General features: G+C 35.5%; 1 protein-coding gene across 4 annotated transcripts in view; it reads left to right on the top strand.

The window, feature by feature from the left end:
- LOC121369619 (tubby-related protein 3-like) overlaps positions 1 to 26,026 on the top strand; it is a 92,321-nt gene that overhangs the window by 44,437 nt on the left and 21,858 nt on the right. For all 4 annotated transcript variants that reach the window (XM_041494642.1, XM_041494643.1, XM_041494644.1 and 1 more), the window contains one exon: positions 25,238 to 25,276. In XM_041494642.1, coding sequence (XP_041350576.1) covers positions 25,238 to 25,276 — 39 coding nt within the window. The remainder of the gene's footprint in view (positions 1 to 25,237; positions 25,277 to 26,026) is intronic.

Here is a 26,026-nt window from a genome sequence, read left to right as displayed (position 1 = left end):
GATGATGGGATGTAGTTAGTTACAATGAGGTTGGGGTGTGGGATGATGGGATGTAGTTAGTTACAATGAGGTTGGGATGGCAGTATGTAGTTGAACTGTAAATTAACCAGTTAAATTGAAATGGAAAATAGTTAATGGGTTAACCAAGGGAGATTTATCCAATGAAACTTGTCAGGGAGATTAAAACAAAAGGAATGTGTGCTAATTAACAACACCCCAGTCAGTTTTAAACTACAGCCACTTGGTGTGTATCATGTGGTTATTTAGACATTTGGTTTTAAAACTGACAAAGACTACTTCTGATGAATAGCAGAGCTTGGATAGAAGGGCTTGAACTTAAAAATGTATTACTTATGGCAATTTTAAAGGTTTTTGTCCAAGCCAAAATGCTCACCTACAGCAATTGAAAGCCAGCAATGCAATTTTTAATTCATTAACTTTTTCAACAAATAAACACAAAATTTAAATCCTTTTAACCGATGGCACTAATTTTTATCCAGTGGCAAAAAAATGCCATCTGTGAAACCCCTGATCTATGGCAATGCATATCACAATGACTGCAATTACTGTTAAGTTTGTGCCCTGAATAATAACATTAGTGGATGTCGTAAACATGCATTTTCCCAAAGACAGCAGTATCACACCACAGCTATTGATGTACCAGTTGTGGGACACTGATTGGGATATTTCATTCTGATTGGGATAGTATTTGAGAAAGGCTTGGACTGTCAATGTTGAGAATCACAGCTGGAATATCATCATCAATCATCAGTTATAATCTGTTTGCACCAATCCATTAAGCCTTCGATTATCAAATCGTTAGAGTTATACTAACATAATAAGGACTTGAATTATTAGTGCCATGACCTATTGTCGTGTTCACTGCAGTATAGTGACAACTAATCGCTAATTTTACCTTTACCAGTATTGTTTTCTTTACATGCAGTGACAACAAACCCAAACCGCAGCATATTTGCATGAAATACATCATTCAGTTAAAACTAGGAACAGTTACAGATAGATAACAAGACACATGACAATTGATTATGCATTTTTATGGTTGATCGTCAATTCTGTAGAGCCCAACCAGTTAGTTTTCAATTATAATCTATCATTGTAATATTACTATACTTGACAGATCCATTAGGGGTGATCAGTCATGTGACTTGTCCAACATTAGATGAGCACACTACCACTGAGCTACATCCCACTTCTAGAGAGATCAAATTCCAACTCTTATCCCTGTTTTAAAATGCATGATATCATCTTGCTGGGAATAAAAACCTAGTATTAAAGGTTATGTAATGTGTGATGGATAAAAAGAATATAAAATGTGACTTATGATTTAAATATGAGCAGTAATTTCAGGAGCATTATAGGATGACGTAAATAGAATGATGTAAGCTGAATATAGTTTACTGTTCAATACCACTATATGCAGCTTGATGAATGTTTTAGTTCCATCTATTCTTTGTAGATGGCTTAATATTTCATTGCTGCTCCGTTTGTGCCACAAAATTACATTAGTGACATGCGTGATGATAATATAGATTACGGTAATACGTCAGACTTAAACCGAAATGGGCCACAATCATGACAAAAGTAACAGAACATTAAACCAGTTGATCTACAAGATCTGTCTTCTATAAATACACTGTACGTCTGTTTGGTTGTTGCTATTATTATTGACTTGTCAATTGTAGCGTCCGTTACCGTTATGTCGGTAATGGGAGCTGATCTGCATTGAAATACCAGGATGTATTTTATGTATCTGTGACAGTTTTCTGTTTGATCTTATGTTTTGTCAGTATTACGAAGTGGGTTCAAGATTGAAAAATATATATATTTTATGTTTGTTTGGCAAGATCACAAAAACACAAATGCACACACATGCACTAGCAAATATATACAGCTGAGCTATCACTTGCCTGAGACCAGTTCAAGGAGAGTAATTTTTAGGTCCCCATTAGCATGTGAATTAAATAATAAAAATAATGCAAAGGGATTAAATATTAGTACTTAATATGGTAAAATCTTAAATGGTTCCCTATAATCTAAGTTAAACATTCCCTCATATTTTTTTTTTTTTATGGTTGTGGTCTGATACATTTATCTGTCCCTTTAAGATTTCAATTTTTTATGTAACCATACCTGTGTTTTTTATGTAACCATACCTGTGTTTTTTATGTATCCATACCTGTGTTTACCATTTTAACCTATAATCTAAGTTAGTGGAGCAATTAAACATTCCCTCATATATTTTTTTTATGGTTGTGGTCTGATACATTTATCTGTCCCTTTTAAGATTTCAATTTTTTATGTAACCATACCTGTGTTTACCATTTTAACAATTTTTTTTATTTTTTTAATAGTCATGTATCTTATTTGGGTTGGAATGTAGCTCATTGGTAGAGCACTCGATTGAGGTGTGATGGGTTACAGGATCAATTGTCTTCAGGTGACTCGGGGATGTGGGAGGGGGATATCGAGATAGTGGTCTATTCGTCTCACCTAGTAGTTCACCTCTGGTAACTTGGTATATCAAAAGCCATGTTATGTACAGTCTTACACAGAAGAATATGCATATAAAAGATTCCTTGCAACTTTATTGGTAAGACTAGACTAAGTGGCAACAGCCGGTTTACTTTCTCTGCTGTCTCATAAATTGTCATTATTTCTCAGGGCCCGTATTTATCAAGGAACTTAAGTTTTGACTTAAGTTTGAACTTAAGTTTTTGAAATTGACTTATCTAAGTCAAAAACTTAAGTTGGTATTCATCAAACAACTTAAGAAAAACTTAAGTAAGTCAGAGAGAAAAACTTAAGTCAGAGGTCATTAAGGAAGTATTTCCTGTTTATAAACATCCGGTGGAACTCTTTTTTTTAAAAAGAGGTAGAAATACATTATATTGGGGGGTGGGGGGATTAATTAAATAAATAAAAATATGATAAGGTAATGTGCATAAAAACTAATTTTTATTATTTACCAACACATTTTATTTATTTACTTTTATTAAATTTAGAAATGTTTTCATTAATTATATTTTTTCTTGTAATAACAGCAATATGTTTCAAGGTAAACAAATAGCCTAATGTTAATTTAATTAATGTAAAAAAAAAAAAAAGTATTAAAACAACACATCTTGCTTATAAAGACACGTATAAAGTTGATAGGTAACACTTCAACTGAATAAAATATTTAATTAAAGGCACACTTTTGCAAGCCAACATGTTGGGTTTTTTGCACCGGTTAACACAATTTTGCATGTCACGGCTTTATGATAAGTTTATGAACGAGCTCGTAGACTAGCTGTCTTATCAACAAAGAGCTTACACATTTTCATATAAAAGCTGCAATACATACCTTATTTTAATTTATGAATCCATAATTGAAATCAATGTTTTATTTTACTATTAACGTAAACACCGAAGCGTATTTCGAATTTCCCTCCAAGTGACACCGAACACAACAATCATCATGGCTGCCAAACTACAGCTGATCACATGACGTATTTTCATCTGTAGACTGAGTATAGTCTGTTTCACAATTAAATCATTGCTTCAACGTGATGAATGAAAACATGTATACAGTTAACAATAGACATGTTTAGTTTTCATAAATTTTCAAATTGTTGTTTGTTATTGTTTTTCTTCTTTTTTGTTGTTGTTTGTTTATTGTTGTTTGTTCTGTTTATATATATAAGGCATGTATCTATAATATTTCACGGGGTTATTATTTTCAATGTTTTAACATAGGTAGATCATAAATGAAAAAATAAATATGTGTTTACAAATCTACATTTACCATACCTTCTTCTCTCAATCTCCCTACCCTCCTTGTCATTGCCATGAAAAAAAACCTCCTACTATCGTGACTCGAAATTGCTCTATTTCCCTATCCGTAAGCTGTCCGTAGAATGATAGAATATGTAGACACACAAAGGGAGACGCGTAAATGGAATCTACTCAAAATTATTTGCTTAGAAAGTGAGTTTTTTGTACTACGCCTTACAGATTACGGAGGGAAATTCAGAAATTATTTTACGTGATTTTCATATTGTTTTCCATTATGACGCTGTGTTATTATATAAATAAAGACGATATCGAAATATTCGGTGTTGACGCGGACACGTTTTGTGTGTGTCCATTTATGCAGTTAACCGTACGGTTTTGCAGTTATCAGTACCAGTAACTTGTATGTTTTTGGAAATGTTTCCGTATTTACCACTACATGACCCGGTCAGAAAAAAAACACCGGACAGATGGACAAAGTCTTAAATGATATTTCATTGTGTATTGTGGGATTTTAGCTGTGTATATATTCTCGCCGGCATATGCACTTGTAAGTGGACATGCAATTTAACTGTCATAACACAGAGTTTAAACAGTGTGTACTTTCTACTTTGTATACAATTTAAGTAATTAAAAAAACAATTTACACGACTGATTTTTGAGAGAGTTACACACCCTTGTCAGCCGCATGTGACGGTTTTTGACGGTGATTACAAAATAAATGAAATTATAGTGTAATTATGTACAATATTGAAGTGGCTTAGCTTAGACTTGAGATGTAGGACGGATAAACTGTAAATAATGCTTACTTTGAGCTACTAGTGGAATTTTAGAAAATAATTAACTAATGTATTGTTAGTATTACCATTGTATTAGTGCTCACCAAATATTCCTCATGAGGCTCATCTCGGCCTGTATATAGTTTTAACGTTCCTGTAGTTAGCATATATGTTTTATTATTATTTTATGTATTGATTTGACAAATATGGATTGACACAATTTCTGCGGTGCTCCGAAGACGATAGTTGAGGAATCTACGACCAACCAATAACGGTTGTTGTTGATCACCTCATAGTATTTTAACAACTCAGATAAACAACATAGTCATGCTTTGTTGCTAGTTGACACTACAATGGATAAACTAAATAACGATGTCGTTAAATGTATACGATGACTACAATTAACATGCGTAGTAGCTTCTTCTTTTTTTCTTTTTGCTAATAGGACGGTTTTCGATAGGTCAAGGATAGTTGTTCTATTACAAACGTTTAGTTTTTTAAATATCTACACCGAAATTAAATATAAAATGTCTGCTTTTTGTTAGTTTTAAAACAGTTTAAGTTTTAGTCATAATATAGTTACATGGAATGTAGTTTAGCTATAGTCCATCCCACGGGAAACGCCATTTTCTTACTTTGGCATTTGTACTACAAGTTATTTATTTCTAAGCAAATTATTTAATTGCACATGCAAATAGGTTTTTGTTGTTTGTTATTTCCAAAACACTTTTACTTTTTTTCTTACGTCAAATCAAACTGAAATTATTTACAAAATTCATTGTTCATGGAGGCTGGGACGGACTATAGAAATGTATGCCCAGTTGTCGTGTCGCGAGTTATACGTTGTCATAACTTCAATAAGGTGTGCGTTCCGTTTTTGTTACACTCGAACGGATGAAACTTATATGGATTTGACTGGGATTTTGTATGAGTTAAATGGGTAAGTTTGTGGTATTAGTATTTTAAACTGTTTAACTGTAAGTAGTAAGTTTTATTATGTAAACTTTACCCCAATTTATTTTGGTAAAACAATATTGAAAATATGACCGTCACCGCTACGCTATTTCATATAAACAGGAAATAGTCTATGCATAAACAACAACAGTTTGTCACATTTTACCGTGAAATTTAAGTTGTATACTCACTTTTCCAAAAATATAATGTCAAAAATACTTGATTTTTTTCAGTGTAGACAATACCAAACATCTGGCATCATTTTCGTTTTTCTGACTTACGTCAGTTAGGAAAAACTTAAGTCTGCTAGGCAGGTGGCTAAAATGTTAAGTCAAAAACAGACCAAACTTAAGTCTAAGTAGGTTGATAAATATGACTTAAGTCAAAATCATAAAAACGTAAGTATTTTTAGCTGACTTAAGGTTTTTTTCTTGATAAATACGGGCCCAGAAAGCAAAACAGTTCTGTGAAACACACACATCGATGGACTTCAAGATGGATTTTAACAAACCAGTGATACATCAATATGCAATGCACATTTGCGTTACATTACTTCAGTTGACATGATGGAAATAATTCTCATGTTGCCATGATCACGTCCACCATGCATGCACTGAGCTGGCGAGAATATTAAGAGATGTGCAGGATTAGAAGCTATTAGTTCACAGATTGGGCTGCAGCTTTCTCGTATCAATCATGATTAGACTTTTGTTTGTGCATGCTTAATGTACGATGCACACACAAGTGTTTGGATGTTAGTGGCCGCCTGTATGTGGCAGGTACGCTTGCCATATGTGTGTCTAAATATACATGTGTGTGTGGTGTCACTCACTGCAAGGATTGAGTTAGTGGCATGATCTCACAGTGGACTTGGTATTAAGTGTTGTGGCTGTATAGTGAGAGAAAGAAAGAAAAACATTTTATGCTGCGAGGTTAGTCAAACTGCTAGCTACATGTAGTACAATAGTCAAATAAAAAACAGTAAAACAGGATAGAATTGAAAATGGCCGTTTTATTAAACAACATAAAATATGTAATATACATGTAATAGCCACCTGACATTATAGGTGTTACTATTTCAAAAGATCACATAACACATCTCTCCTGATAACAATTGACTATTGTAGGTGGGGGAGAATCCGCCACGTTGCTAGTTTTGACAATGGCAGCATGTTTTAAACAGTTTGATGACAGAGGCTGAACGAAGCAAACCCCCACCCGTAGCAGTTTGACTGAACAGTAATTATATATGTGTAACCTGTTCATAATATTAAAGAGAACACGCAAACACCAACATATAATGCATATCATTCACATTACTAAAGAGAATAAACGTTCATATCAAATAAGGCTAAGTTAATTATTTTCACCAAAAACCGCCCATTTTAATGTCCGGCGGTTAAACCAAAGTCTATCACACATTTGTAAATGTTATGCAACTACCATCTGGCATGATAGATGCCTCTCTACCCCAGCACTGGGTCAACTATGTGTACATACCACTCAAGCTACTAAGTAGTTACTACCTTATATTATTGATGTTATAGAATTTACTTTATATAACTTAGCTTCAGTCATTATATATACCATCACAGGAATGCCATGCATTCAATGTAAACGGTACCTGTATATCCTTGTAATCATGAAATTCTGTGTCTAACAATAGTAGTATATTTATATAATAACCAAGAATGCCATGCATTCGTCGTTAAAAATAATGTAATCATGTATCTACCAACAACTGTAATCTAGATTTATATTGAAATGGGAATGCCATGCATTCAACATCTCGTGTATTATAAGTGAATGTCTCTGAATCAAATACCATAAGGTTAGATTTCATACGGTAAACCATAAGAATGCCCTGCATTCGGTGTAGTCTACCTATATAAAACACCCCTGCTGGTTACTTTAAATTCACCCCTGCTGGTTATTTTAAATTTACCGTACTTCAAAGGAGGGGATACGGATATAGGTTTTAAAGGCATTTGAATGCCATCTGCCCATGGCTTGAATATCAGTTTCAGATACCCCCTGTTCCGCTGCAGTGCTTGCCGCGCCTATTCTAAAGCTGTGACTTCTGAACTCATCGGATTTGTACCCAGCTGCTAGTAGTGCTTGCTTTAATGTACTGCAGAAGTATCGGTATGAAATCGTTATACCTCCCGGAAACCTAAAAATGCTACCTGGCGCTGGTCCACGCTCTTTGATGTACTGAAACAACGTGACTACAGGACAAAGATTCTCCGACAATTGTGAATTAAGAACAAGTGTGATTGGTGCCTTGTTATTTCATGCCTTTCCGGAAGAACTGCAAATTTGACATTTGAAGGATATTTTTGCTATTGCCGTTACATGTGATTTCACCGACCCTTAGGAATGCATGGAATGCAAGTAAAAACATTGCTTTAATCATGATCCTGTTGTATCCTGAAAGATGTAAAAGATCCAGAGAATTAATGAGCTGATGCAATATACATTTCGTTACTGGCCGTCTGAAATCTGGCTTCATATTACTTTTTCGTAGTCCAGCAAGCATTTTTCGAATGACAAAAAACTGGGTGGGATCACTAAAACACCCTATCTTGTGGATATACCCTATTGCAGAAAGATATGTTGTAATGGTGGAAGTTGCAAAACCCTTATCGACCATATGTGCAATAAACAGTGCTAATGATTGTACACTAATAGGCAAGCAACACTCAATCTTCAAGACCTGTTTTACAAATTGGTTAAGTAGGAGGAAAGCTCTACGATATAATTGTTTTGAACTATCAGTCAATGCCGAATCAATGAGATGTAGCACAGTCCGGTTTAAATGTGCAACAGTTGTTCCGGAATTAATGCTGGTAGACTGTCCATGTAACGGCGCTTCCTGATGAAATTGTGTGACTTGCAAACGAGAGAGGTAATCAGCAAGGGTGTTGAGTTTACCTGGAATATGTTTGGCTCTGAATTGCACATTAAATTTTAAAGCCGCCAACACCAATCTTCTAATTAAAATCATAATCACGGCATTGGGAGATGACTGCTTATTTATTATAGCTACCACCGCTGAATTGTCGGAGAAAAAGAGAACAGATTTATTAGCTAGTTGCTGACCCCAGTGTTCCAAAGCCACCACGATAGGAAATAGTTCTTTAATGTTGATATGGTGCCCTATCATATCTTCACCTCATTCACCAAAGAACCACTGATGGTCCAATATTGCACCAAAACCCAAGTTACTCGCATCTGTATACATGTTTAATTTCTGTGATGATTCCGAAACATTCGGTAAAAACATACTAGTTCCACTGAAATGGTCTATAAATAATGCCCATACCCTTAAGTCCAATTTTGCATCCTTGGTTAACCTGATATGATGATGTGGTTTGAAAACCTTACAGGTTAGATTAATTAACCTACGCAAAAATGGTCTGCCTGGAACTATCACTCTACAGGCAAAATTCAACAAACCTATCAATGACTGTATTTCCTTAAGTGTACCGGCCTCGGTGGCGTCGTGGCAGCCCATCGGTCTACAGGCTGGTAGGTACTGGGTTCGGATCCCAGTCGAGGCATGGGATTTTTAATCCAGATACCGACTCCAAACCCTGAGTGAGTGCTCTGCAAGGCTCAATGGGTAGGTGTAAACCACTTGCACCGACCAGTGCTCCATAACTGGTTCAACAAAGGCCATGGTTTGTGCTATCCTGCCTGTGGGAAGCGCAAATAAAAGATCCTTTGCTGCCTATCGGAAGAGTAGCCCATGTAGTGGGGACAGCGGGTTTCCTCTCAAAATCTGTGTGGTCCTGAACCATATGTCTGACGCCATATAACCGTAAATAAAATGTGTTGAGTGCGTCGTTAAATAAAACACTTCATTCTTTCTTTCCTTAAGTGTAGCTTTTTCCTTTCATAGGAAAAATTGCAAAGAACTTTTGATTTTTTTGATTTTTTTCCAACGGCAATCTGGCTACCATCAAGTTGGTATCCAATTCAATGCCCAAGAAAATGATAGATGTTGTTGGAGTGACAGTTTTTCCCCGTTTAATTGGGATTCCTGTACACTGACACAGGTGTAAGAAATTTTCTAAAGCGGATTGACATTTGATTGTATTGGGTGGACCTATAAACAGAAAATCATCCAACACATGAACCATAGCACTTACCTTAAAATAATTTTTCATTATCCAGTGTAAGGCAGAGCTGAATTTTTCAAACAACTGGCATGATATTGCACACCCCATAGGCAAGCATCTGTCATAATAGTACATACCTGATATTTGCATGCCCAACAGTTCATAATCCTCGTGTTTTATAGGAATTATTCTGAAGGCAGACTCGATGTCTGTTTTAGCTAACAAAGCCCCAGATCCAATATTGTTAATTAAATAGATAGCTGTATCTAATGTCTCATACTGTACAGTTTTATCACAATATGCAATTCCATCATTGATAGAGGATCCTAGCGGATATGAAAGATGATGAATGATTCTATACTCACCTTGTTCCTTCTTAGGAACCAACCCTAATGGGGATATCTGTAAGTTACGAAAAGGTGGTGTACTAAAAGGACCTGCAATCCTACCAAGTTCTATTTCTTTTTTAATTTTGCTTGCTAATACAGTTGGATTTTCAATCTCAGACTTTAAATTTGGTCTGAGTCTAAATGTGCGTGGACCATTATAATTTAAAGAAAAACCTTCCTTAAAACCATCTTTCAAAAATGCTATTGATTCGTATTCGTAACCATGTAAGAATTTACAGAGAATATCAATTTTGACCGGTGTTGTGTGTATTTGCTCGCATTCTTTGGTTAGGAGCACTGTTGTGGGACTGGCCTGAGCTACTTGGGGATATGGTAGACTGTGGGTTATCGGAGTTGTTGCATCTACGAAAGGAATGTTGTCCCCCACAGAGCTTACATGCATGCTTGAACCCACAGCCCGATCTCTGGCAGATCCCTTTATTTTGGAAAGCATAGCAAAACTTCTGTTGCTTTGAGATGCTTTGCCCTGTACCACCCTGTGGGTACTTGTGTGTTGGAGTACTGCCAGATGTCATAGCCTCAAGATACAACTCATTATTTGGTTGATCAAATGGTAGTAGCTCAGGAGAAGCCTGTCGCCACTTACGGAAGTTAATGTCGTATGTAATAGCAGCATAATCTCCCGCCCTCTTTGCAATTCTTTGCACTATGTTGGCATACTTCATTAGTGAAGCAGCCAACTCAGGCCTGGCCTTGACCAGAATTGTTACGTAAATTTGGAATGCTGAATTCCAAAGCTCCATTGTCCGGATGGGAATGGGCTTCGCTTTTGGAACGAGGGAAAAGGTATTCAGCTGAAATGCTACATCAAACTGGTCACAGGGCCTGTTTTGAAGCAGTGACCCAAATTCTATGAATTGATCGGCCCAAATTTTTTGCTTGATCCTAATGTCAACATTAATATCTAATGGACGGGAGATGCTGCTGCTACTGTCATATATTGGTAGTAAATTATCAGTCGATTGACCCAGTGCTGAGGTACCTGTCAAGTTGCCTATTGCCTCATGCAAAAATGAGCTACTTTGCTCATTAGCACCCGAAGTTGCCGCAATTGGCAAATGCTCGTCATCATCTGGCGGAGCTGGACATGTTGCAGTGGCAGCTGGATGTGTTGCGGTAGCATCAGCAGTGTGATGAGCGACAGTGGCAGTGGGACCTGGATTACTTGCATCTGGTCTCAACACCAACCCTTCGGCTTTCATCAGCCTCACCACTTCAACCGCAATTGCTGAAACTTGGCTGGTTGGCTCCACAAGAGGTACATGCTGAATCTGTAACACCGACTCTGTAGCCTCATGGGTTGGTGGTGTAACTGATGATGTAGTTTCCCTGGTCGCTTGCCTTCGCCCCCTCGGCCGGACTGTAGTGTGTCGGTCTTTCGCGGCTCTGCGTGGTCTTTGTGGTGCCATTACACTCAAAGAAAAAGTAAAAGAAAACATATATATATAAATTATTATTGTTCAAAATTATGAAATATATTTTGTAATATTAACCTATCAAGGCTAATAACAGCTGTTATACCCAAGGAGACGTGAGTATAACCAATCTTGGTTACGAGCTACATATGTTAGCAAGCTTCCCAAATCCAACTATTAAACTTGTGACTTAATAAAATTATTTTTGAATAACCTCCATGAAGCCCCCAAAGGCCCACATGATCTAAGATATCTTAAATTAATTTTAAACCACAACTATGAAAGCCACGAAGGCCCACGTGATTTAAAATATCTTAAATTAATTTTAAACCACAACAATGAAAGCCAAAAAGGCCCACGTGATCTAAAATACCTTAAATTAAGTTAAACCACAACTATGAAAGCCACAAAGGCCCACGTGATCTAAAATATCTTAAATCAATTTTTACATCACAACTATGAAAGCCACAAAGGCCCACGTGATCTAAATTACCATACATTAATTTTAAACCGCAACTATGAAAGCCACAAAGGCCCACGTGATCTAAAATATTCAAAACCAATTTTAAACCACAACTATGCAAGCCACAAAGGCCCACGTGATCTAAAATTACTTGAAATTATATTTAAACCACACAGTTAAAGCCATAAATTTAAAAAATTTAAAACTCCTCTATAAAGGCCAGAAAGGCCCACCTGATCTAGAGTAAAATAGCATATATCCTTCAAGCACAATTTTTTTTTTTTTAAAAAACTTACTGTGTTTCCGGGATAACTGTGTGATACGATTTAATGACCGCTCCCCGAACACTCCGCACTTACTTTGGCAAACCGTGCGAATCGTTTAGGTGAACCCCGTCCCGGCAGTAAACATTCGAAGGGCTGTCTTTAAGACCTCTGTGCTTATGATAAGACACATACATTTTATCGGCTATCAAGGATTTCAGTCTTTGATTAATTGCTCTTATCTTGGTGTTGTAGACGGGAGTAGGAAGGTGGCGAGTTTTTTGTCTCGGCAAAAGTTGCATCACGCATACATGGCCAACCAAACACCCAATGCGAAGCCATTCCACTATGGACATGATATCTGTAGCTATCTTGTCAGATGCATTATCCCAACTGTCCGCATCATTTCCGCCTACTTGTAACAAAACCACCTGTGGGTTATATGTTGACAAATGTTCCCGAAATCGACCTCGATATGTCTTTCACTAGACCGCCCCCTTTGCCGACAAATTTCACCGAAACTTCCGAATCTTCCAACCTCATATTTTCCCAATCGGAATTTGTCCTATTCGTGAAGTCACCCAGCCTACGAATGTAACTATGGCCCATAATCGCAACTTTGACAACCATATTTGCTCACTTTTGAACCACAAACAATTGACCGAAGCTTATTAATGTATTTTTAACCAGAAAATCACAGGGATTTCTTACCTTCCGCTTCGGCGCCAATTCCAACAAGTGCCCGTCACGTGACCATAAAAGACATTCATGCACTGCATGGTCACCTTAATTACTCCTGCCAAATTGCTTATCGCAACGCCAAATAGTCCCCTAAATAAACATGTCTTAACCCCCGCATAAATACAATTAAATTCCAAGGAATTTAATATGATGTTTTATATAACGATGCACTCAACACATTGATGTTGATCATCAATTTATGCATTTTTACTGGTGTTTGACACCCAATAGCCAATATATTTTTGTGTTTGGGTGTCGTTAAGCATTCACTCATTCAACACATTTTAATTGTGGTTAAATGGTGTCAGACAGATGGTTAAGGACCACAAAGATTATTGGAGAGGAAACCTGATGCCACCACTCCATGGGCCCTTCTTTTTTTTTCTTTTTTTATAACATGAGCAAGGGATCTTTTATATGCACCATTCTAGACAGGATAGTACATACCATGGCCATTGTTACACTAGTTGTGGAGCACTGCCTGGATACTAGTGAGAGAGAAAAAGGAATGTTTACTTGATGATGTTTTAACACATTGTTTTAATCAGTGGTTGTTAGTTACAAGTCTGACATGGTAGTTGTAACACTCTGCCTGCAGATTGAGAACAGACACCCTCTTTCACCAAACTGTCAAACAGCAGCAATTAAATGATCCTATAGTTGCAGTTTTCATAGGCAGGTCAGCCTACATTGTACTGGGCCAACTTTACACTGTATAGGTCACATTTATACTGTATGGGCCAAATTTACACTGTATGGGTCAAATTTACACTGTATGTGTCACATTTACACTATGGGTCAAATTTACACTGTATGGGTCAAATTTACAACGCCTATCAACTTCATGTGTTAAGATTTGTAGGAATTGGGATCAAGTATGAACCATGTTGACCATTGAACTGTATTCAAGAGTTTTACAATTGAGCTACCTGTTCATCTTTAAAGTCAACAAAACATACACATGCATTTAAAAATAGCTGGCATGGTTTCTCGAGATATTGCTGACAAAATCATTGTATTCATTTTGAACCGGTTTCTATGGTGCATTTGACTCACTTTTCATATGTATAATCATATTGTCAGTCATTGACTTGAGGTAGTACCTGTTCAACTTGTAGATATATACAAGTGACATATGTTTAGTTACAGAATCATAGCCTCTTACGAGTCTTAGTCTCCACTGATGTGTATGATGGATATGTTTTTTGTCTTCAATCGGTAATGCATAAAGAATACATTAAACAGTGAAACCTGTTTTAAACAGCCAGATAAGGAAGTGTCAAAAAATAGCCGTTTAAAACAGATGGCAGTTTAATTTTAATACAGGTTAATTTTGGACTGCTATATTTCAAAGAAGAGTAATGTGGCATTTCCAGACAGCTGACAGGTCATTCTTCACTGTATTGGATAATTATGGAGTACCTAAGGTGGTCTCTTGAGACAGGTTTCTGCTTTATGTAGGTTTATTTGGACTAGGTAATTTCAGAGAAGGAAAGAAAGTTTGTTTTATTAAACTATGCACTAAACACATTTTAATTACGGTTATATGGTTAAGGACCACACAGATCTATAATGACCGAGGAAACCTGCCGCCACGCCATACCCTTTGTCCCACCAGTTGTGGAACACTGGCTGGAATGAGAAATAACCTGTGGGCCCACAGACGGTGTTGAAGCTTAGAGCAACAGCACATTAGGCAAGAATTTTAGAAAATAGTAAGGTGTCCGCTAAAGACAGATGGCTGCTTAACAGAGGTCGGTTTTATACTCTACTATATGATTTTGGAGAATAGGCTAACACTGTAACAGGTGCTTATACATGCACATGTATAATATAGGTCAGTCTAATATACTGAATTATTTTGGAGAATAGTAAAGTGGTCTCTTATTACAGGTGGCTGCTTAATAAAGATAGCCATTTAAGCAGATTTGACTGACATGAATTCATAATCCTCTCTTCACCTTCACCCCCCACCCCCCACCATTCCAGTCATGTGACAATAAAAACATGTGTAAACTTGATGTCTGTGTGCATTCCCCAGAACGAATAACCAACCTGAAACTGTATACCTAACATGTACTTCATAACAAAAAACTGACCTGATCACTGTATGTGTGTTTATAGTTCCACTATAGTTACAAATGTGGGTCAAGTGTGATCAATATAATATAAGATGTTTTAACTTTATTAGCGGATTGCGTGTACACACGTCAGCAGTATTCTGTGTTACACGATATGTATACAGGTTCCTGTATGACACATACAGTGTACACAGCACACACACAAAAAAAGCCTTTTTGTGCACTTTTTTTTATGTGCGACATTATAAGTTGTAGTGTAGGGGCGAGACGTAGCCCAGTGGTAAAGCGCTCACTTGATGCACAGTCAGTTTGAGATCAATCCCTGTCAGCAGGCCCATTGGATTATTTCTCGCTCCAGCCAGTTTATGGGATGGTGCATATAAAAGATCCCTTGCTGCTAATTGAAAAGAGTAGCCCATGAAGTGGCGACAGCGGGTTTCCTCTCTCAATATCTGTGTTGTCCATAACCATATGTCCAACGCCATATAACCGTAAATAAAATGTGTCGAGTGTGTCATTAAATAAAACATTTTCCATTTCCTATTTATAAGTTGTAGAAGCATCATGAGGGGTTTGTAGATTTTTATACCCTCTGTATGCTCTTGTACCCCGAGCCGAAATTGTTGCTAATTTTGAATGGCCGTAAATATTTAATATACTTTTTAATATACCCTGAGTGTTAGGCAAGACTTTTGTTTGTTCCCTCCAACATAATAAATATACATCTGATTTTCCCTGTTTTTTAAAACTCTTAAAGTAACATGTTTTAAATATAAAGCATCATACAGATAACTACATTTGGAATTACCTTTGGCCAAATTATTTAAAATTTCATCTGGCTGGTAAAAAAAATAAAAATTGGACATATAAAATTATTTTACACAAAAATCTATTTTGAGATACTACAAACCATTTCAATGTTCAGAAATACATAGGATATAAAGATATTCATATTCTAAGCAAAAAAATGTAAGTAAATTATATAATTGAAAAATATTTTATTTGCAGAAAACCTTTTAAAATAGCTACAGGCTCAGGATACTCGATCTCTTCATAATGTTGCCTTATAATACTTTGTTTGATAAAAAGAAATGATAGGTAATTTATTGCGTGGTATGTTCTGGTCCAAGAGAATTGTTAAGACATTAACTACAAAGCCCTCCCACGTTTATTGTCTGTAAACTTGATTTGTCTGTCTACAAATTGATGTCTGTCTGCAAACTGTCTGTAGTTATTTCCTCATTATCAATCTTAGTTAGCAATGTTATTGTCAATCTGATTATGTCATTAAGTTTTATATGGACTGTTAAGCTTTAACTATAAATGTCCCTTTCAGGTGGTTTTGAGTTCTTTTACTACATCTATCTAAAAAATTAATATATATATATAGTATGTAATTTTACCTAACTGTGGAGAACAGTATTGGATATGTGTTGTGCTATGATAAAGTGTAACAGATTGTTTAATTATTACTTTGAAATCAAGTTCTTGGGTTCCAGCACCATGTGAAATGCACCCCAGAGACTAACCGTATCAGTATTAAAATTGTAAGGGAGATAATTGCATCCAGACCTATGGTACATGTATGATATAACAGAGGGCCTCATTGATTTCCGGGCTGAATTAATCATCTGGAAAAATATTTCTATTGTAATATATTTTGGAATTCCCTGCCCACACTATTATATGAAGTGTTTCACCTGACTGGGTTTTTTTTATCAATAGTTGCTGAATAAATCTTTTAATGATGCTACTCATAAAACTGCTGTATATTACCTAAATAAAGGTCATTTTGCATCATTTCTGATCAAATCCAATCTACATGTACTTCGTGAAAATCATTTTACACTAAAAAATGAGCTAAAATTGGATAAAAAGCTAAAAAAATAATATCTCTGCTTATGGTTAAGGACCAGTATATTCCTTTTATAACTGTCATCATTACAATAACCCTTCATAATTCGACTTGTATAACATTACTTCTTCCTTTTAGACACTCAACTATCAGTCTATAATATAACTTTTATCCCTTCAGTCTTTCACATTTCGTATGAAAAATTACTAAATAAACAACAACACAAAATGGCTTTGAAAATGTTGTTTGTGTGCCCCGAGTCAAGTAGATATTATGTTGATTGTTTTCCTAAGAGACTGCTGATTTAGAACTCCACTGCAGTGATAGCCAATCACAGTGCACGTGTGTCGTGATCAGACAGTCAGTCATGTGATACGTGACAAATCTTCTTATTCCAGCAGTGGCAAAGGCTTATAGACCCCAGGGGTTCACAGCAGGACAGAATGACTTGGAATAACTTATTACACAATAATAGTCACATGATTGCACTTATCAAGTAAGGGCAGATCTATTCCAGAAAATATTCTGGTGGGGGGGGGGGGGGGGTGATCAAGTAAGTGCAGATCTATTCCAGATATGAAAATGTTTTATGTTTTCGTTTTTTTAAATAGATTTATATTTGTAATACGATTTGATTTTATGCATAGTGGATTGGGTTACAGGAGTTGGGTCCATTTTCAAATATATTTTATCAGTGGTTGTAAAAAAAAAAATTTTTATAGGCATAATATGTTTCTGCCATTTGCCATGTTCGCCATTTGCAAATGTTTACAATTGGAAAATTTTATGTTAATTTGCCAAAGTAATTTCATGTAAGTTAACTATTGAAATTTTATTGCAAAATAACTGGGTTTCTGCAATTTTTTAACTTCTGTTAAATTTTACCAATGACCCATACTGATATGTGGGTATAGTGGTTAAAAACAATTGCTTGCAACCAAAACCCCACTCCATTGATCATTTCAGGAACTTCCTTAAAACTACAGACAGTGTGGTATTTCAAGTAAAATGACAGATACATCAGCGTAGAGGAAAACTATTCTGACATGCATTGTATCTGGTGCTGTGTGATTAATAACAAATTACATGTGTGTCAAACAATGACAAATATATGCATCCACACCCAAATGCACTAGCTACATGTGTCGTACTTGTGGTTACCCAATTTCTGAAAAAGGCAATTCTTTGGCTCACATTTTCTCATCCGGTCAACTAGGCAGTACTCCGTGATTGTGGTATGTGTTGTCCTGTTTGTGGAAAAGTACATACAAAAGATTATTTTCTGCTAATCAGAAAGAGTCCTTTGCGATGGAATGAGGTTTGTTATCTTAATACACTAGATTAATTATCACATTATAGCTGCTGATTAAATAATGAGCTGAGGTGTCATTGAAAAAAAAAAAACATTCCTGTCTTTCTTTCTGAACTAAAGCCCCTGTGCGTGCTGTAACCTCACCGTGGTGCAGGGGTGTAACATTCTCTTTGAGAATGGCCAATACAGCACAAATTGAAGTTTAGAGTAAAGTTCAGTGTCCGTAAAATTCTGTGATATTTGTATTTGTATTTTTGCACAGTTCTTTACACTGTTTTTGTTTAAACCTTGAATATTTATATTGATGTTGATCATCACTTTATTTATTTGCATTACCATAGTTTGACACCCAATAGCCGATGTATTTTTCGTGCTGGGGTGTCGTTAAACATTCATTCATTCATTCATTCATTCTGAACTAAAGATAGTTCTCCAACAAGTGTAGAAAACATTTGGCCAGGAGCATAATGTGCAGTTAAATGTCACATACATTATGTAAATGTATCGATATTCAGTTATTCATTGTAGTATAATGAGATATATTTTCTTCAAAAGTAATAAGGTTTTCTTTAATCTAAATAAAGGAGATATGTTTTGCTTTGATTTTCAATCTTTTATTAAGGTCATAATAGATCATATTAGAGCCTACCAAGACCGTATGATGGAATATATGTATTCAAAGAGGCATAATATGCAATTTAATTATGTAGATCAACATTTTGTATTGATGTACAGATGTTATGAAACATTGCATTAAATTTATCCATTAACCTACATGTTGATGTAGTTGAAGATTTTTTATTTTTTTAATATTTTTTTTTATTATTATTTTTTTAAATCTATATATACCTTTTAATTATGTGATGTGTATATGACACACACAGCCTTTGAATATAGTTCCAGAAAGCCCATGTCAAATTATCTATTAATTTGGAGCATGAAATCATATGTTACTTGGGAAAAACAAGTGATCAATACCTTTGCTATAAAACAGTCACATGGTTTCTAGACAATTAGTCAGTTATGAGGGAAGTCGTATTAAATTGATGGTTTTCCCCCGTCGGATGACGCACTTTGCTTGAAGCACAATCACAATGTCCATATAGCACGTCGGATATTTTACAGTGCTGTTGCGTGGTTACATCATAAGTTGTTTTCTTAGGAAAGCAGTGTATAAATAATAATATTAAACATAATATTTAAATAATATTGTTCATTTCAGATATTGGGTGTTCAGTTTAGGTCGGTAAACCCAGTAATCCTTTGTGCTGGGGTGTAGTTAAATATTCAATTGTTAATTTTTAAAAATTACCCGGTATTATTCATTTGTGCATTTATGCTTTCATGGATGGGATGTAGCCCAGGGATAAATTTAAGTGCTCACTTGATGCACTGTCGGTCTAGGATCAATCCCCATTGTGGTATGTACTATCCTGTGGGATGCTGCATATAAAAGATCCATATATAGCTGCTAATCGGAAAGAGTAGCATATTGTGTGGCAGCAGAGGGTTTCCTCTCTCATTATCTGTGTGGTCCTTAACCATATTTCTGATGCCATATATCTGTAATCGAAATGAGTACATCGATCGTTAAATAAAAAATTCCTGCCTTCCTTCATGCAGTCATTACTCATGAATCCTATGTTTTTCTCCAATCCACTGATTCCAAACCAGCTCTCATTCCATTAATTTTTTTTTGCCTCATTCCATCCAGTCATTCAACCATTCATCCGTCCATCCATCCAATTATTCAATCATCCGTTCAGCTATCTTTCCATCCATCCATCCATCTATCCAATCATTCAACCATCCATCCTCTCATCGAATCATTTAACCGTCCTTCTATCCATCCAGCCATCCAATAATTCAGTGATCCATCCATCCCTCTATTGGTTGTATGGTAAAATGTGTTTCTCCACAGGATGCTTTCTTTTAACAAATGTCTATCAAAAGCCATCCTTCATGTGTCTTTGTTGCCGATGCAGTATTATCTTATGTCACACAGAAAATGATTAACGATAATCATCATACACAGGAACATTATCTTGGTGTTTGTTTTTGTTTGCAAGGTTTCCGGCATTGCTAATATTATGGAGACATATCTCTTTCAGGTCAGCGTTCATCCATTTGTTTTTCTATCAGGAGATAAAATTGCTTTTATAGGCGGGCAGTGCAAGGCACATCTGAGTGCTGTCCCTGGCTCTCTGGCATGTTTATCCTGTTGAAGAAAGTAAACATGTTAGTTGGGCTGGGTGTAGACATGGACTAAATGTTTTTTGCAATGTTATTGATTGGGTATCCACAGTTACATGCTTATTAGTCTGAGGTGGAATGTATTTTTAATGAATCTTACTTTCAGGATGGGCCGCACTTTCTGGCAACTTTTTATATTTCAAATCAGAGCTGGAAAGTTAAGACTCGAAGATTTTTTTTAAACTATGTTATCTCGGCCTGTGTGCGAATTAATAGCTAGGAAGTATCGATCAAGAAATGACTTTTTTGGTCTGCCACAAATGAGATATTTATGTGTTCTCATAATAGTCATATTAAATTACATTTAAACCATAAAGTAGAAAAAAAATTTACTAATGGATTTCTTGAGTTAATGTCTGCCATCAAAGATTTATATCTATATATGACAAGCTACATAATTATAATTATGATGTTGTAAAGCACATCATCTGTTTCATTATATACATGTATATACTCTAGTAGTCAAACCTGATTTAGCAGACATTTGTACATGTGTTAAGCAGCCACCTGTGTTTAGAGGCCAGGTTGTTATTCTTCCAAAATCATCTAATATAGAATAAACTAACATATATTAAGCATTCACCAGTCTTAAAAGGCCTTTCTTTTTTTTTCTCTTTTTTTACTTCTTTGGTGTCTGTTTAACACAGGTTTTACTATATGTATTAACAACAAAAAGTTTCTGTGTATGCATTAACAAGATATATGTTAACGGTAATGAAGGGCAGGAAAAGTCATTTTCAATAATTATTTTTTGTGATTCATAAATGTGAGATGATTTCCATAATTATATTGATGTCATCATCTTTGTAAATTTTCAACCACTTACAAACTTTGCAGTTTGGTTAGAGACCATTTTATTTGGTGCATAAGAACCTTTTGTCCTTGAGTATATATGAACTGTTCGCAAAGTCCCATTTTATCTCCCTATACATTAATAACCAACTTATGCAAATATGTACAATGAACTACTGCTATAACAAACTAACTATCATGGTCCCTTCCAGTTCGTTATAAGAATACTTTACTGTAATTCAATCAAATTAATAATATTGACAATGATTTGCATAATATATTTTTATTAATATATTGTTTACATAATAATTTTATTACATATAATTAACAAATTTTTAAGTCCTTTGAAATCAAATTGTAATATCATTGAGAAATATACTCCATGTGTACACATGCAGTCATCTATCTCAGATTACTAAAATGCACGTTTTCCATATATTCTGGGGATCAAATATTTAACATGTACACACAGCTTAGCAGAAAATCTGTGGGAGCATATATACTTGACAGTAGTGTTCAAAATAATATGTGTGGCATGAAATAATATGTTACATGTTGCATTTCCCAATAAAGCATAATATTTTCAGCTCCAAAGTTGGCAGTCAGTTGTGACAGGGTGTTTATAGTCAAATATTGTTGTAACTTCAGACTGCTTGTTCTGCTAATTCGATGTGAGGTATTAATCCGCTTTCTACATACATTGTGTGTTACTTGGTTAAACGGTGCCAGAGCTAATCTATCATGGGAATTTATTTATTATACACATTCAAACTTTGATGGAGTTCGTCAAATTTCACCAGAATAAATATAGTTTTCTGTTTCATTATGCCGACATCGAGGAAAAGGCAATATTCTTGATGAATTTGCTAAGTGATTAATAGATGTTGCCTAAAGATATAGAAATTTAATTTGATTCTTGATTGAGTTGTGCTTTTCATTAATGAGAATATTAGATTTTTGGATTCTTATCAAGAAATTGTTCATGCTATAAGTTAGTAGGTACATGTACATCAGGCATGGCTGTCTACCAATTGTTCCTGTTAAGTTAAAAACATTGTTGATAATACTGTCAGACTTGCATTTAACGCTTTCTACCTTTTTAAAGTTGCAGACCCTAGTTTCATCCTGTAAAAATGGACACTAAGTTTAGTTAATCTACAAACCTGTAACATATTTGGATAAAGTTACAGCAGAGTGAAACAAGAGTCTATGATGTTGAAACAAAGGAATATCCTTTTAAAAATAGACTTGCACTCGACTCCATAACCATTTACGTCTCAGACACATATTTTTAAAAATATGAAAAATACATTTTGTGGTATATTAGAAACACCAGGGTGACCAGAAACATTTTGGTTGTACAGAAATGGATAATCTAAACAATAAAATATAAGTAATGTTTGATTTCATTGATCATAATCGGCTCTGCTAGTGAAAACTATGCCTTACTGTTTAAAAACTAGTCTTTGTCACTTTAATACTAAAATATTTGTATTGTCTTCCCACTAAAACCTTCACCCGCTAGGCTTGGTCCCACTTTCTCATTAGTCTGAACATGGCCCGGGTTAATTAAGATACTGGTAACTTAAACTCAAATTGATTACTTGCCATTATAAATATGATGGTCCTGTACTTATTCTACAAACCAGATACGGCTTTTGTAGTTGTTGGTCTTGATTTACCAACTTTTTGTTTGTGTGTTTTTATTGATCTTGTTCACATCGTCTCACATGTCTAATGAAATAAAGCTGTGTGGTATTATTCTTTGTATTCTAGTTTCTTTTAGTACTTTACCACTAATTGCTTTCAAGCGTCATGTTTGCAGGTACATGTTCCAAGTAGAATAATGGTCTTGCATTCTTTGTAGAGATTGATGTAGCAATCTGTTAGTGACTGACCAAGTTCGATAGGCCACAGTAAAATATTGACTGAGTGAACTATTTATTAATTGGGCGGGGGGGTGGGGGGGTGTTGTTGGCTGTGTGTTGATTAGTTTGTTGTTTTTTTTTTTTTCAAGGCATGGAGTCTACTTTAAGTGGTCAAAACAGGATGTTAACATATATAGTCTGAGTCTAGAAACATGATTAATTATTTTACCCACAGGTGGATATTCATCTCGGTATATGTTTAAAAATTTAATAGCTATCTAAAAACAAAGTCAAACTATAGTCTGTCCCATCCTCTTATAAAAAAAAAAATTGTAAATAATTTCAGTTTGGTTTGATGTAAGAATTACTATTTTTGTGTGCAATTTAGAAAACATTTGGCTCAGAAATAAACAACTTTTAATAAATTTCATACATGTAGTACAGGGTATGAAAAAAGGTGTTCCCTGTGGGATGGACTATAGTTACTTTGTTATACATGTATAATGTTCCAGTTTTATTTATTTTTTAATTTATGAGAAGTATATGTAGATTAATCTGGAATTTTATATCAGAAATTTAAATATATACAGTAGAATCTTGTTGGTTCGACAACATCGCAACGCTCGAATGAAAAACAAAGTCCCGAGTTTTTGTTCAGTAAACCCTTATATTAACTGCTGGTGGGTCAAACACGTCCAGGGTTGACTATAAACCTTCACTCGAACTACATTATTGGTCCCATCTGTGTTATTAGCTATATTTTCCTCAAACTGGTGATCCATCAAATATCAAATGGTAAACCACCAAACAAGATCAACAATTTCTGCGCTTGCGCAGTTGGTTATTACAACCTTTGGATTAATTATTTAGGCAGAATGAACTATAGATGAATCGGGGAATCACAAAAATAGCCATGCAATCCTTTTATTCATTCATTTCTTTTCGTGCTTATATCCAATTAAGGTTCAAGCACGTTGTCCTGGGCATACACCTCAGCTATCTGGGCTGTCTATCCAGGACAGTGGGTTAGTTTTTTGTTGGTTAGTGGTTAGTAAAAGAGAAGAGGGTGTAGTGGCCTTACACTTACCCATTGATCCCTTAAGAACTCGCTCTGGGTTGGAGCCGGTACCGGGCTGCGAACCCTGTACCTACCAGCCTGTAGTCCGATGGCTTAACCACTGCACCACCAAGGCCGGTTAATCCTTTCATTACTACACTTGTCATGTTGTTTGTTAGGCTGCCTGTACTATTCTATACATAGCTACCTCTTACACGTACTTTGAATAAGCTGCCTCCTACTTTGAAACATACTTGTAATGACCATCCTCTATGTATGGATGTGTGCATGTGATGAGTTAATTTCCAAAATGCAATTTATCCCTTTGTGTCATTTTGAGAAAACCATGATTTTATCCTAAAAATTTGGAAATTGGCATACATGTATATCACATTTTGGAAACAAACTCTTCAAATGTATTCGTTTATTTTTATTCTGTTAATAAAATACATATGGTTAAAAAGAAAGTTGATTGTACAATAACTAGTTAAAGGACCTATTAAAACAATATAGTGAACAGCATTTAAGTTTGCTTTTCAGAGTGATGGAATGGAAAGAAAGGGTTGTTTACGATAACACCCCAGGAACGTTTTTGAGTGAATAACTAAACAGTGTATGTTACACACATACATGTACATGTGTTCAAGTTGGATTTATTGTTCAATTAACCAATATTTTCATTTCATCTGGCTGTTGCTAGATTTGTTTTTGTTTTGTTGTTTTTTGTTTTTGTTGTTGTTATTGCTTTTTGGTATGTTCTCAGTTTATAAGAGAGGTATTATATATACATTATAGTGCAATTCATCCATCTGTGAACATTTCTTGTCCACTGAATAACTTCCATACTGTTTGATGTAGAAGTATAAATGTGGTTTGTTACTGTTTTGCTAATAGCAGCCAATAGTCTACAACAGAGTGGTTTATTGTTGTATTTACATTAGTATATTCATAAACATACATGTTTTATAAAGCTGTTTGTCTTCTGCATTAATAAAAGGTGTTAAATTTTGAAAAGGTGATATAGTGTCTTAAATAGACTGAAAACAAATCACAACTAAAATCTGTTTGTGTTTTTCAGGCCTGATTCTCCTGGCAACATGAGTGGGCCTCCAGGAAGGTAAGTTGCGACCAATATGTGTAATGCAACACAATACACTTGTCATGTTTAAAGGTGGCCTCACATGATACAAGTGCATTGTAGGAGTGTGTCATAACTGACTCACAGGTGACAAGACAAACATTATGATTTCATCAGTTACAATATGACCGGCTGCTCTTGTACGAGGCACTCGTATTGTGTGGCATTGCCTTAAAGATACGTGTACTCCAAAACCTGAACCCAGGATACATGGAACTTGCAGTCCTTGCTGGGTATAATCATCCCGCATTTGGGGGTCATAAAATCATATACACTCATAATCACACCTGTGAAATGGGTGAAACTCTGTGTACGTTGCCTGCCTACCCCATGAGCATAGCAGCGAACTCGCACTCTGTTGGAGCTGGAATGAAAAATCCATCCACCCACCCACCATTGCCTCAGCCTAAAGTGTAATGGCTTACCCACCACACCACCGAGGCTGGTTAATATATTGTTATTTTCAGTTGATAGAACAATTTGCTTGTCCTACTCCCAAAACCACTTGTCTTAGCCCTGATTGTTGTTATTGGGTGTTTGTTTTGTTTTTTGTTGGGTTTTTTTTTTGGGGGGGGGGGGGGGGGGGGGGGGGGGGGGGGGATTGCCAAAGACAGTAAAAAAGATTGATTATACCTTTTTCATTTTGAAATTAGGATTTTTGGGAATAGTCATATAATGTGAAATACAATAGTCCTCAAATTAAACCTAATTAATTCTGCACATGATGGA

This window comes from Gigantopelta aegis, chromosome 4 (genome assembly GCF_016097555.1).
Source record: "Gigantopelta aegis isolate Gae_Host chromosome 4, Gae_host_genome, whole genome shotgun sequence".
NCBI lineage: Eukaryota > Metazoa > Mollusca > Gastropoda > Neomphalida > Peltospiridae > Gigantopelta > Gigantopelta aegis.
Note: the sequence above shows the minus strand (reverse complement) of the source record. Positions and strands in the feature narration are given on the sequence as shown.